The sequence below is a fragment of the Scophthalmus maximus genome, chromosome 5 (genome assembly GCF_022379125.1).
Source record: "Scophthalmus maximus strain ysfricsl-2021 chromosome 5, ASM2237912v1, whole genome shotgun sequence".
NCBI lineage: Eukaryota > Metazoa > Chordata > Actinopteri > Pleuronectiformes > Scophthalmidae > Scophthalmus > Scophthalmus maximus.
Genome location: NC_061519.1, coordinates 5,379,042 through 5,392,500, shown reverse-complemented (window position 1 = coordinate 5,392,500; position 13,459 = coordinate 5,379,042). Strand labels below are relative to the sequence as shown.

General features: G+C 47.0%; 2 protein-coding genes and 1 long non-coding RNA gene across 12 annotated transcripts in view; all 3 read right to left on the bottom strand.

The window, feature by feature from the left end:
• Window positions 1-758, bottom strand: part of LOC118310573 — a 5,988-nt gene extending 5,230 nt beyond the window's left edge. For 6 of the 7 annotated variants that reach the window (XR_004793800.2, XR_004793797.2, XR_004793796.2 and 3 more), the window contains exon 1: window positions 1-758. This exon is cut by the window's left edge. This is a non-coding gene — a long non-coding RNA (uncharacterized LOC118310573). The other variant, XR_004793798.2, reaches the window with a different exon arrangement.
• Window positions 1-3,602, bottom strand: part of ube2e1 (ubiquitin-conjugating enzyme E2E 1) — a 12,635-nt gene extending 9,033 nt beyond the window's left edge. The window contains exons 1-3 of one of the 3 annotated variants that reach the window (XM_047332055.1): window positions 3,460-3,602; window positions 902-1,087; window positions 767-817 (exon numbers count right to left, since the gene is read on the bottom strand). In XM_047332055.1, the coding sequence (XP_047188011.1) occupies window positions 767-817; window positions 902-1,087; window positions 3,460-3,587 (365 nt within the window). In that variant the 5' untranslated portion in view covers window positions 3,588-3,602. Of the gene's footprint in view, window positions 1-766; window positions 818-901; window positions 1,088-1,183; window positions 1,588-3,459 lie in introns of those variants that run through there. The other 2 variants (XM_047332057.1, XM_047332056.1) reach the window with 2 other exon arrangements.
• Window positions 3,603-7,288: 3,686 nt separating this feature from the next.
• The window catches only part of LOC118310570 (ubiquitin-conjugating enzyme E2 E2), a 47,763-nt gene continuing 41,592 nt past the window's right edge, over window positions 7,289-13,459 (bottom strand). For both annotated transcript variants that reach the window (XM_035633609.2, XM_035633611.2), the window contains exons 5-6: window positions 11,978-12,125; window positions 7,289-8,049 (exon numbers count right to left, since the gene is read on the bottom strand). In XM_035633609.2, the coding sequence (XP_035489502.1) occupies window positions 7,952-8,049; window positions 11,978-12,125 (246 nt within the window). In that variant the 3' untranslated portion in view covers window positions 7,289-7,951. The remainder of the gene's footprint in view (window positions 8,050-11,977; window positions 12,126-13,459) is intronic.

The window sequence follows — 13,459 nt, the reverse complement described above, 5'->3', positions numbered from 1 at the left end:
TGATACGTCTTGCGGTACTGTCTGCATAATCTATCTCTGACCAAGTCAGTCCTAATTAAAACATATCTTTACAATAGTGTATCAATACTCCAGGTCTGTTTTCATGTCCCCGAGCAGAATCACAAATCCATCCGACATGAGGAGATGAAACAGTACAGCTGGTTGTTGTTGACGACCTCACGGGCTCAGAGACGGTCACCTCTGAAGTCAATGTAAAAAGGCCTCATTTTGATTGTGGTCAGGAACGGTCCATGAAAAGACTCAGAAGAAAGCAGACGAAGGGTTTTCAACACTCGGCTCTACAACAGCATGAGATGTGAAAAGAGGAATATAACACAAAGAGATGAGTTTACCTCTGGTTTCTATGAGTCAGTGGTGAATGAGGAACCTTCTAAAGACCAGGGCACAGTGGACAGTTGGCACTTATTCTGAGTCTTACCACCCGATACGTTTGTCTTTGACCGACTGGACTCAGAAGGAAATGATCTTCTTCTATTCTGGCACACAGGCGTCACATTCAAGAAGCCTACATGACTGCACGCATTGATTGAAAGAACCTCATTAAAAAAAGAAAACACACACACACACACACACACACACACACACACACACACACACACACACACACACACACACACACACACACACACACACACACACACACACACACACACACACACACACACACACACATCAATGATCCGGATGCTTCTAATTGCACATCAAACATTCCGTGTGAAGTGCTGCTGCACACCGGTTCGCTCACCTGCAGTTTGGCGGAGGATCCAGTGTGATGTCGGCCAGTTCCTTCTGAATTCTGCAAAGGGAAATAGAGGGGCACGCGTCACAAATGATCAAATACTGTCAATCCCCCTCCACACTGACAATTCACTTCCTTCACCTTCTGGCACTGGTGGACAGTTTGTTCGTGCTGGCTCTGCTTTCGCTTCTTGGCCTCATGCTGCTGGGTTGAGGAGGAGGATGAGGAGGATGGTGATGAGGAGGAGGATGAGGAGGAGGAAGAGCTGGTGCTTGCACGGCAATCTTCATGGGCAATAAGCAGGAAGAGCAGAGAGGAAGACTGTAACTGTTGGAGAAAGGTCACTGCAGATGACCTGACTGTAAGTGATGTGAATTAAGACGCATCCGTTTTATTTGCAGTAAGTTCAGAGTCTGGTGGCACCTGAACACAGCGACTGACAATATAACACACACGAGCAGAAAGTGTTGCCAAGGAGCACGTGGACATTTCAGGGTTCTCCTAATGGAATCCTGCATTTGGTTTTAAATCAATGCGAAGCGGTATGGCGTCCCAGAGTGCACACACACTCCGCTGGTTCCTGACCACGGGCCCGTCCTCGGTGTCGGCCCGGGGAGAGGGAAACAGTTCGGCTGAAAGGACCGAGGAGCAGCGACGGGACCGAACTCCGGACCGAGGCCGGGTCGAGACGGAGAACGGCGAGGAAGACGGGGCGATGTCTGAGTCCGTCGACGAGCAGCGGGTCACCGGATGGAGCGACTCCCCCCAAAACACACGAACGTTTCCTCATTGATACCTTTCTTTGTGTGTGTGTGTGTGTGTGTGTGTATCTCCGCCGCCTGCCGGGACGCACCAGTGTGAAGGCACCTGATGGAGCGAAACGACAGTTCCGGTCAGAGTCTTAAAAATAAAAGCATGTGCAAACAGCGGCTGTGATATCATACTGATGGTCAGTTATGAATAAGATTTTTTTTTGGACCATAAAGAGGAACATTGAAGTGTCATAGCAGCAAACACCGGAACAATACATTGAAATAACCATAAAACAAACCTTAATGCATTAAATACAGAACTGGCATGAAAACCAGGAATGAAGATATCAATTTATCATACACTCATACCGAAAATATGTATTTTAATCGACATATTTTTATGTCTGTTTATTTTTTTTGGCATAATGGTGCAAAACAAGTCAGTGAAAGATGTGTTTAAGTTTAGAAGCCAATGTAATAGAGATGAATGTCACCATGATTATTAATATTATTCGTAAAAATAAGAAACCCCCGTGTTGCCAGTTTTGACTCATCATGGTGTATGGTAGGTAGGGTTCCACAGCGGGGGTCGTGAATTGAGTTTATGGCGCTTTTATTTTGAAAGACTTAATCGTCTATTTTCCGGGATTTACGCTCCAGCTGGACCCGTGCCTTCGCTCGCCGGAAGTGACAGACAGACAGTCAGAGAGACAGACTGACAGATAGACAGTCAGAGAGACAGAGAGAGAGAGAGAGAGAGAGAGAGAGAGAGAGAGAGAGAGACACACACACACAGACTGACAGACTGACAGACAGATAGAAACAGACAGACAGACAGACACACAGACACACACACACACACACACACACACACACACAGAGACAGACAGACAGAGACAGACAGACACACACTCAGACAGACAGACAGACAGACAGTCAGAGAGACAGACTGACAGACAGACAGTCAGAGAGACAGACTGACAGATAGACAGTCAGAGAGACAGAGAGAGAGAGAGAGAGAGAGACACACACACACACAGACTGACAGACAGATAGAGACAGACAGATAGAGACAGACAGACAGACACACACACACACAGACAGAGACAGACAGACAGAGACAGACAGACACACACTCAGACAGACAGACAGACAGAGGGAAGAGATAGAGACAGACAGACAGACAGACAGAGACAGACACAGACAGACAGAGAGACAGACAGACAGAGAGAGAGAAAGAGACAGACAGACAGATGGAGACAGACAGACAGATGCAGAGAGAGACAGACACACAGAGACAGACAGGCAGAGGGAGAGATAGAGACAGACAGACAGATGCAGACAGATGGAGACAGACAGACAGAGGGAGAGAGATAGAGACAGGCAGACAGACAGAGGGAGAGAGATAGAGACAGGCAGACAGACAGACAGACAGAGAGAGACAGACAGACAGAGGGAGAGAGATAGAGACAGGCAGACAGACAGAGGGAGAGAGATAGAGACAGGCAGACAGACAGACAGACAGAGAGAGACAGACAGACAGAGGGAGAGAGATAGAGACAGGCAGACAGACAGAGGGAGAGAGATAGAGACAGGCAGACAGACAGACAGACAGAGAGAGACAGACAGACAGACAGGGAGAGATAGAGACAGACACAGAGAGACAGACAGAGACAGACAGACACAGAGAGATAGAGACAGACAGAGACAGAGATAGAGACAGGCAGACAGACAGACGTCCTGACTCCTGTCGTCAGTCTCACCTGTTCCACAAACAATGAAGTTATTATCTGTCAAACAAACGAGCTGAATTTTCAACCAAAGCAACCAGAAGCCACCATAAAGATAATTATATAATTAGCATTAAGAAATATACTGGACATTTCTTTCCAGCCAGTGTTTGTAACACTTCAGTTCCTCCCTCCGCCTCCTCGTGGCTCCACACACCTGTGGCAGGTGTCCGCCCTGTTCCTGCTGCAGCGCTGCAAACTGACGCGTGTCGATATGTTCCGGTTACTGCAGGTGTCTCTCCCTCCTGTCGTGTGGACTTCACGGTGTGAGATGGAACGGGCCATCAAAGGAGGCTGACACGCCCTTGCTCCTTTGCTCCTTTGGTGAACCCCTCCTCCAATCAGAAATGAGTTCGTTGCTGTTGCCAGGTAGAATTCTGTATCTCTAACGTAGTGAAATAACGTTGTAAGGACGCTCGTCGACGGTGGACTTTTTCGACCAATCACAGAGCTGCTGACAGCTGCACGATACTTACTGGGAGGTCATGAAACAATGCTCCTGTTAGCTTTTAGCCAGAGAAACGTGTTGGGTGACACTTTTATAAAAAGGCCATTTCATGATTGATAAAGTGTCTTGACATGTGACATGTGACGTGTGCTGCAGGTTAAATACACATGAAGCAAAGTGGTCGCCATGGAAGCTGCTGCACAGTGATGAGGTGACACTGTGACCTCTCGTAGCATGACGCTGTGTAAGTGTGTCGTGTGTGGCTTCTAACGGAGAGAACGATTTTCCCCTGGAGAACTGTCAGCGTTAAATTTTATTCATTTGTTCGATTTCTCCATGTGACACAGAATATGAGAATCCAGTCGTGATCGCCACGGGAGCTTCAACCACACCTACGAACTGGTGACATCTAGTAGTTGATTGTAGGTCCTTGATGCAGGGGCCAGAGCGATCACAGAGGACACAGAGGTCTGTGACTCAGAGGGTTTTTAAAGTTGACGGCAGGCAATTCATTTGAGATCAACTGAGATAAGATCAACTATAAAAATAATGAACCCATGTTCTGACCCATCGTTCCTCCTCTCATTGAGCATGTCAACTAGTTACCGTAGTAATTAGTTTGTGGGATCGGCCGATCAATCATACATTTATTTGGGAATAATCGCAACATAAGCTGAATGTGGGAGGAAGGGAGGAGGGTGGATGAGGACTGCCCCCCCCCCCCACAGCAGCACCCCCGCCCCTCTGCCCCAATGGTGTGTCAACCATAATTAACTCTGCCACTGTTGCTCCACTTTGCTAGTTTTGCAGCTCAGCCACAAATTAAAAGCACAGCCGAGCTGCGGAGCGCACCCCCCCCCCCCCCCCCCCACCTCAGACACGGCTGCTGTGAAGAGGCCACTGACCAGGGTTAGTTTGTTCTAGCACGCGCATGTACGGCTGCCATCGACGACACACCCTGCTGGGTCTTCCTCAAGGCTTCCTTGGTTCCTCTTTCCCTCCGGCCCGTCAAGTTAAAAAGGAAGCCAGAAGCCTGGGACATTCGGGGAGCACCCGCCCCCTAGAAGTCTCTCATTTGTCCAAAATGATTTTGCTCTGCAGTGTGCACAAGATCCATCCCCTGTTTGCACAGCAACACGTGGGTGCGAATGACTCTGTGCTCACAGGATAATAACAAGTGCACACAAATTATTCTATCATCTAACTTTTTTGTTTTTGTTCGCAAGATAAAATAATATCCTGCTCTGGGACTGAAAGCAGTTGAGGACGTCACAGACGTATCAACGACGAGCAAGTTTCTGAATCCACTGAACACAACAGATTGGTGATATCTGACAGTGAATGAGAAGCGCTGCTGGTGGTTGTAAATTTCGAATCATAACAACAAATTGGACGACACAAAGCACCTTGCAGAACCCAATCACAATGGTTGTTGTGTATCTGCGTAGATCAGGAAACTTAGGGGAAATATTTCCAATCTTGTGTCTGTCAGTATTTAGTCTCATGGCTGCAGACTGAGGAAATCTGATGTCGTGGTGGTATTCTATATATTCCATAGTATTCACTTTGGACACATTTTGATAGCGAGCGATGCTTCTGTTAAACTAGAGAATATAATGGAAATGCAGACATGGGGTTGAAAACCTTTGGACTTACACTGATAATCGAATGAATTCAAGCCAGGTTTATCTCTTCTGATCAAATGGGCTCAAAGAGACAACTCACATAATATAAAGTCTTCACCTCGATTCAACTTACAGTTTCACTTCATGTCAAGTTTCTGTAATGGCATTAGGTAATCTACCTGAAATGTTTGCTTGCACGCAGACGATTGGATTGTGTGTGCTTGACAGTGCGTTGCAGAAGGATCTGGCATTGTGAAAAGTAAGTTTAGCTGCTTGACCAGAAGACCCTGCGTATTTGTGTCCCCGGCTTTCATCGTTTCGAACTGATTTTCTTTTTAAATCCTCAGTCGGTCCAGCCACTATTAAAAGTGATGATTTTCAAATCTTCGTCATGACCCTGTGCCAGCGTCACAGGATTCGAGTCCAGTCTCGACTCGAGTCCTGTGACGCGACTTGGCCTTTAGCGCAGACGACTTGGACTAGGAGTTGGGCATGTGGCTGCATTTGGACCGGTAGGTTTTGAGACAAAGACTACTTTTTGGTTCGTCGTAAGATATTGATGGCTATATTAACACTTGCAACATGATTCAGGTTTGTGCGAGGGCTGGTTCACTTGTGCCGAGGTGCGGGTTTCACATGAGCCGAGGGGCCTCAAGAAATGACCCCCGAATCGTTTTTTGCTTTGTTTTCACCGATTTTACATTCAATTGAACCTTGATGACTTGAAACAAAAATCTGACTCGAGGTTTCTTGACTCCACGACAACATTCCCCTCTGCTCAGGGTAATTAAGTAATAAAACACTTTTGTATAACTTTTGTGGACCGCTGCAGTTTGCTGCTGCCCATGTCAGCTCCTACAGGTTACAGTATGTTCATGGCCCCACTGTGACTGTCTCCCGACCCATCCTTCTTCTGGCCACCCGACGTAAGATGGAGCAGCAGGCGGAGCCCTGAACTCTGTTGCCCTGGATTTCTCCTCTCAGGCTACAGACAGGAAGCGCTACATTATTGGTGGAGGTTAATGGCACTGAATGGAACTTTAGTAAACAGTGGTAGTACACATTATCTATCATCTTTGTTGAGGAAATGAAACTTTTCGTCGGATCCTCGCCTGAAGGAGTTTCTTGTCGTGTTCACAGACCGGAGCACTGTGTAGGAAAACACACAACCCCCTCGTTCACTTGAATGGGAACATTGTGTTGGAGGAGCGGCGGCGGGTGCGGCGGCACGTTAAACCTTGCACTACATTGCAGCGCAGCAAAAAAATAAAAACATCGGTGCGCATTCCTGGCAGATTACCTGGTCATGTCAAAGTCGTAAATCGGCCCGGGAACCGCAATGACTGCTGCCGCCGTGATAACTCTCCAGCGTCGTCGTTTGTAAATGCCACTATAAACAATGTGCAGTGTTTCGACGGCTGATGAGCCTCCACACACAAAGTAACTGTTCCTCAGACTTAGAGCCACGTTTACTGTCCCACTGGGACTTGATGCAACCTGTCAGCAGGGCCTCTCTTTGACCTGGTGCTCAAGGTTTCGTCCAGGTTCTCAGAGGGCCGAGGTGTGAGTCGGGTCATCTGCACATTTTTAAATGTAACTTGTAGAGAGTAAAAATCACATGGGCACGTGACTTTGCGTGTGTAAGGTGCAGTACATAAGTGTATAAGAATTTCTTATGAAACAATTGAAAGGACTAATAACAAAAATCAAATAAAATGTCATAATAACATCATCATTCTTTTTGAAGAAGAGCAAGACATGAGTAACGTTTCACCATGGAGTCATTCTGCTCTCTGTGGTGAGCCCATGACGACTCATTCCTAACAGGAAGTGGTCAGAGCGCGCGCACACACACACACACATGCACACACACACACACAGCATATTAAAGCAACAGATGGAGACGGGCTCTGTCACATTACAGCCAGTGTTTAATTGAGTATGTATTCTCACAAGGCATTAAATGTACAGCAAACTACCACTATCATCTTACAGGGTGATGGCTCCCTCCATGCCAGAACTCTTACTGGGACAGAACATGTCCGCCGGAGGAACACACATCCTGATGCCATGCACTAACATCGACCATGAGCTGTAAAACCACTGGAAGGGAAACAAACTAAACGCACTCGCTCGGCATGATCACTGGAACATGAAACCATCACATGAAATGGGAATAATACACGCGAAGATGACGAGGGTGGCGACAATGTTATACACAATGCAGTAACGAGAAGGAGGACAACATCGACAAGAACAATAACAGTATTAAAGCTTTTCATGACCATATCAACATTCAGTGTATTGGAAAATACAATCCCAATAGACTCTTTGTATAAAAAAGAAGCTTTTCAAGTCAGCATGGAACAAATAACAGTTCGTTTCTCAGGGGGACGGGGGGGGCAGGGCGGATGGCGGGGGCGGGTGTGCTTCCACAGATTTCAGAGGAGGGGGAGGTGTCAGAAGGGTGTCTGTGTGTGTGTGTCTGTGTGTGAGTGTGGGAATGGCGGTGTGTTTTGGGTAGGGGCGGGGGTTGGGGGGCGGGGGGCGGGGGTTCCTGGCCGAGTTGAGCCGGTCTATGTGGCGTAGCGTTTGGTCCACTGTTTGGCTATCCTGTCGTGCTCGGCTCTGTTGGTCAGGTACTGTGTGGCGATGCTTCCAACCAGAGGGTCGGCTGTGAACACAAGAGGAACCAACTCAGTGAGTCGACAAACAAGAAGCGTCGCAGCAACTACTGAAACATTCTGATTTAAACCAGCTCGTCCACAATATGATGGAGTGATGGTGCTTGTCAAAGGATCAACGCTCGGCTACTCGTACATCTGAATTATTTATTTTGGATTGGTGCCTGATTTTATGGATACACAATAATTGATCAGTTTTATGGCAAAGGAATTATAAATAAAAAGTATAAATATATATCATAAATTCACAATACACATTGATGCCACTAGTTTCATGTCATTTCATGCATTTCAACTTATCAACTGGGCAGCTGTGGCTCATCCACAAACCAAGAGGTCGGTGGTTCGATCCCTCGAAATTGCCTCTGACAGTTATTCCAGCAGTTTATGAATTTGAGAGGTAAAATGTGTGAAATGTGTGAGTGAATGGGTGAATGTGATTCGTATTGTAAAAGTGCTTTGAGTGGTCAATAAGACTAGAAAAACACACTACATATATACATATACATATAAATACAGATCAATAACCATTGAAAGTTGGTGGTGATAATGTGCAAAGTAACATAAAAATCAGGAATTGATGAAGAAGAAGTTATAAAAACACTTTATGAGGAAGGTAATGTATTAACTAGGTTTGTACCATGTCAAACCTTTATTTTAAATAATGAAGTTAAGTGGTTTCATACTAATCCAAACAATTTCCACTATATCTACTGTTCATTATGAATACAATGAAAGATTGTTTTCAGGCTCACAGCAGCAGCTGTGTGTTTGGCATCAAAATGACGTGAGGAAGACTAAAGAGGCGGAGACACCTGCGGCCGGTCGTCTCGGGGATTTTTATTACGACCAGTGAAAACCACAGAAAAGCCATAAGTCAAACGAATGGGGTTTCTATCGTTGCTGTGGTCTGAAGTGGAGCTTGTATCGTGTGACGCGCGGCAGATTTTATCGACGGCGCGGTAAAACGCGCACGCCGCTGTAAATCTGAGGTGATGGCGGCGGCGGGCCGGCTCCTGCAGCCGTCTGTTGGTACACTGCACACGTCCGGTTGGTCAGCAGCCTCCATCATGAATTCCCGACGGCTCCTCGATTGATCGTGCTCCTGCTCACTCCGCAGTGCCGCTGGTCAATTTCTCAGCGAGGCGCCGGAGAGAAAAAGAATCCCCTGCGAGTCTCTGGTGCACTCTGCGGGGCTCCAGTCGGCCCGGTGGGGCCCGGCCCGCTGACGGAGCAGAGCGACGAGCTCGGCTGAGCAGGCAGCACAAACACCAGGGATTCAATGGTGAGGGTTGGTTTTTTTTACGGGCTTATACTCATATTTGATGACGGCTGAGTGGATCTCTGTCATCTGACGTCTTATTACTACACAGTTACGACGTGTGCTGTTTTTCATCCTCACACCATGACCTCATTGTCTTATCCTCGTCTGACAAGACATGTCGACTGACCCTTTTCAGATTAGATACATGTGAAAAGCCCCTGTCCGATCTGCATAACCCTCACAAACTAACAATCTGACCAGTCTTGAGAAAATTGAGAAAGTACGTATGAGGTATACACTCCCTCAAGCTTTGCTTTTTTTAGTATAAACGCAACTACCTCCATAGTTTAACAACATAAATGTCTTTGAGGAGAGATTGCTCGACGTTATGTCAATTCGAATTAAGGCGGTGCAATGTGAGAAAAATATTGTATCCCGATCAATTTCATAGGTGACATTTGATGCGCCGGAGTAATATCTTTGAGGCAATGATTCTCTGTAGAACTGAAGCAGGTAGTATGAAACCTCATGACTTCAGCTCTGTTTGGATAAAGGATTCCACACTGGATCTGATCAAATGCCGTCAAGTCTCAACCTCATTTTGACGTTCATGGAAGATTCCACAGAGGAAGTCACTTCATGTTCATTTCAGTCTTTTTCCCCCCCCGTAACACGTTTTCCACCACTTTGGTTGTTTGCACAGGAGCTCGACCGTTTTTATCTCACATGTTCTGACATCCAGAGAGTCGGGCGTTCCTTAAAGGCAGGGTGAGGCCGGCGTGACGACAGGTTTGACAGCCTGAAGTAGCAGAGGAGCGGGAGAAAGCAAACACCTTTTACCATAATAGACTGTCCACATATCAGCACACGTCAGCCGCATACACGAGCTAACCCCCGACAGCAGCAGCAGAAACCACCGAGCAGGGATCCCTCTGGGTTTGTATATATATATATATATAAATAAATAAGATTACTTTTCTGATGTTCTACAGATGTTGAGACGGTAAAGAGATAGGGAGAAAAAGCGAAGACATGCGTCATAACGGATTTGAGCCCTGGATACGCTCGGACGTGGCACGAGGCTCGGGCCCAACGAGCCACCAGGTAGAGGCCGTGATGCTCAGCGTGGCACGACCGCAGGAGCGTCAGCTGTGGGAGGGTTGATTAACTGTCACTCCATCCTCTTCCCCCGCCGCTTTAATGAGCTACGTGCCAATGACGCCCGCCTGCCAGCGCTCAGACGGAAGGAGGCGGAGAGGGAAGGGGAGATATTTTTAGGGGAGTTCAGCTCCAGCGACCACGTTCAATATTTGAGGCAGACAAAAAAGAAGAAAAGACTCATTTTGACGAGGCAAGTGGCAGAAAGAGGGATAAGGAAGTGTGTGTGAGAGGAAGAGTGATAATGGGGATTCTCTTTTTGGATGATGTGATGATCAAGTCTTTTTTGTATCATACTTTAAAGGATATTTCAGCAACATCTGAAAGCGCCGAGGAGGAGGAGGAGGAGGAGTAGGAGGAGGAGGAGGAGGAGTAGGAGGAAAAGAGGAAAAGAGGAAAAGCTATTCTCATTTTTTCGCCCACGGAGGGGGAGAATCTCTCGCTGCTACATTCATCAAAGAGCAGTCCCCGCAGAGAGGACACGAGCCTCCATCAGAGGTCCTCACTATCAGTACCGTTCTAGTGACATCTGAAATCAGCTGCCATCCTCCCGCCCTTTCTTCTCTGGCACATTCCTCCAGGTCTCTCTCTCTCTCTCTCTCTCTCTCTCTCTCTCTCTGAACCTTGTGCAGGTAATGATGCTTTTATCGCCTCTGCTTGCTCAACGTAATACTTTATATCAAGAGATGTTAAACAGTAGTGGTACCCGAGGCCCAGTGGATCCACGCTTAACTGGTCAATAAAAGACAAGATTGAATTCCCCGTTCCTCCAGCTGCGCTCTCTGCTCGGCTGGTGAACTGGGGTCGTAATGGATCTAATTAGCTCTGAAAATGTTGACGTCTCAGTGAACGGTGTCAGCTGTTTACAGGACAGTGTTTAGCCAGCCGGTCCCCCCGATAAAAATTGATTGCAAGGAAAGGGGAGCAGGAGAGGCCCGGGCTTGCCGTTTACGACGCAATATGTCAAGGAGCCAATCGCAAATCGTAGGAATGTGCTACGGTCATTACTTACTCACCGAGGAGGTTATGATTTGTTTGTCAGCAGGATCACACAAAAACTACTGAGCAGATTTCCACAAAACGTGGCGGAAGGATGGGACATGAAAGAACCCATTAAATCTCGGATTGCATCAGGATCTTTTTTTTTTTTTTTTACACAACAGACTGTGTCACCATAAACGCTTTTGAAGCAGCTAATCCCCATTTGAATGATTCATTCAAGACTACAAAAGAGTCACACATCCTGTTCAAACGGCTGCAGATTCAACCGGCAGCTGCCATTACTGCAACAAGCCAGTCTAACCTCTGAGGACACTGATGCTGCTGCTGCTGCTGCTCTACAAAGAGCCTGGTTTAAGCCACACAGTGACACACTTCTGTATACATCATCCACACAGAATGGACATGTCAGTCAGCCTGTCGCAGCTAAGGCTACAGAGATACGACAAGAAGTGCGTGTGTGTGTGTGTGTGCGCGCGCGCTGCAGCGGCTCTCACCAGGGTTGCAGTCAGTGAGCAGGGAGCAGATGGACAGCAGGACCTTGGAGATGGTGAGGGCAGGACTCCAGTTGTCCTTCAGGATGTCCAGACAGATCACCCCCTGACTGTTGATGTTACAGTGGTAGATCCTCGTGCGGAACGTCACCTGGGAAGACGAAAGCGAGAGGGTGTGATCAAATCAACGTTAATATTCATCAGGAGTTGTTTTTGTTGCGGCCTGATGCCTGTGAATGTAGGCAGTACAATGTTCTCTGCTTTGAGCTCAGTTTTGGTCTCCACCAACTCTTTATCTGGCTCTTTAGATCCACTCCAGTGTCCAAGAGCTGGTCACCAACTATGTGTATACACACAGTAGCGCACCACTGTGGTTTTTTAAAAAAAAAATAGAAGTTTATGTATTGGGAGTTTCCCAACTGCCCCAACTCTTTTACAATGAATTGCCGCAAACACTTCACATGACATCCTCAAGGGGGCGTTTACAGGTAGTTTTACCGACTTAGTGAATTTGTCATTACATTTATCAACTTCTTAGACTCCTTTAGAGACTTAATAAGAAAAAAAGCACATATTGTCTTAATGTGCCAAGCTTCAATCAGTGTTTCATTCCATTGTCTGACAACAGAAACATTTACATGACGACAGCTTCATAGTGAATTTGGCTTCATTAAATCAGCAGGAGGAGAGGAGCAAACAGGTAAAGGGCTGAAACTGTCAGACAACGGGCAGAATGCAAATACCATGTTGACGACATCATGAATATGGTAATTGGAGTATTGCTATTCCGCAGAAACAGCAAATATTGCACTGGAAACAGCTGCCTGCTGCTGGAACAAAGTTAATGAGAGCACTGAGAGAGAGAGAACCAGACGTTAATGTCGAAGGTTGTAAAACCAGAACGGTGAGTGGAATCATGCTAAAGGCTCCGCAGGGCTGAAAGGAACTGAAGAGCTGCGAGCTACATCCTTCACATCCTTACATCCGATCCATTGTTCACATTCAAGAACCTTATGATTAGGCCAAGATTGCTTCAAATGACTCCAGCCCACAAACCCCCGTGATTCACTTCTATCACAGCGTGAGAAAATCAGATGATCCTTTCTGAACCTTCTGCTATCAGTGAAGCAACACATTGAAATGTGCAGCCTTGGCAGTGGTTTGCATCATCTGCCTTTCTGGAAGATATCGTACAGAAAATGCACATGGTCAATGAAGCGGAAGCGAATCATTGACTGAGATAAACGACAGCTGCTGCTCTCAGTGAGTCAAAGACATGCGCTTCATGACTCGGTCCGTACAGCAGCGAGGTGATCCTGCCGGGCCCCGTGTGGAGAAGAAGACGGCCTTCAGCGCTCGGGAGAGCCCCCGACATCAGCATCATTAAGAGGATCGATGATGCCGACCGGGACTGGCAGTCCAGACATGCTCGCTCCCCGTCTCCCTTCTTCTGCCTGATCCTCGTTTATTTCCTCCCCTTCCTCC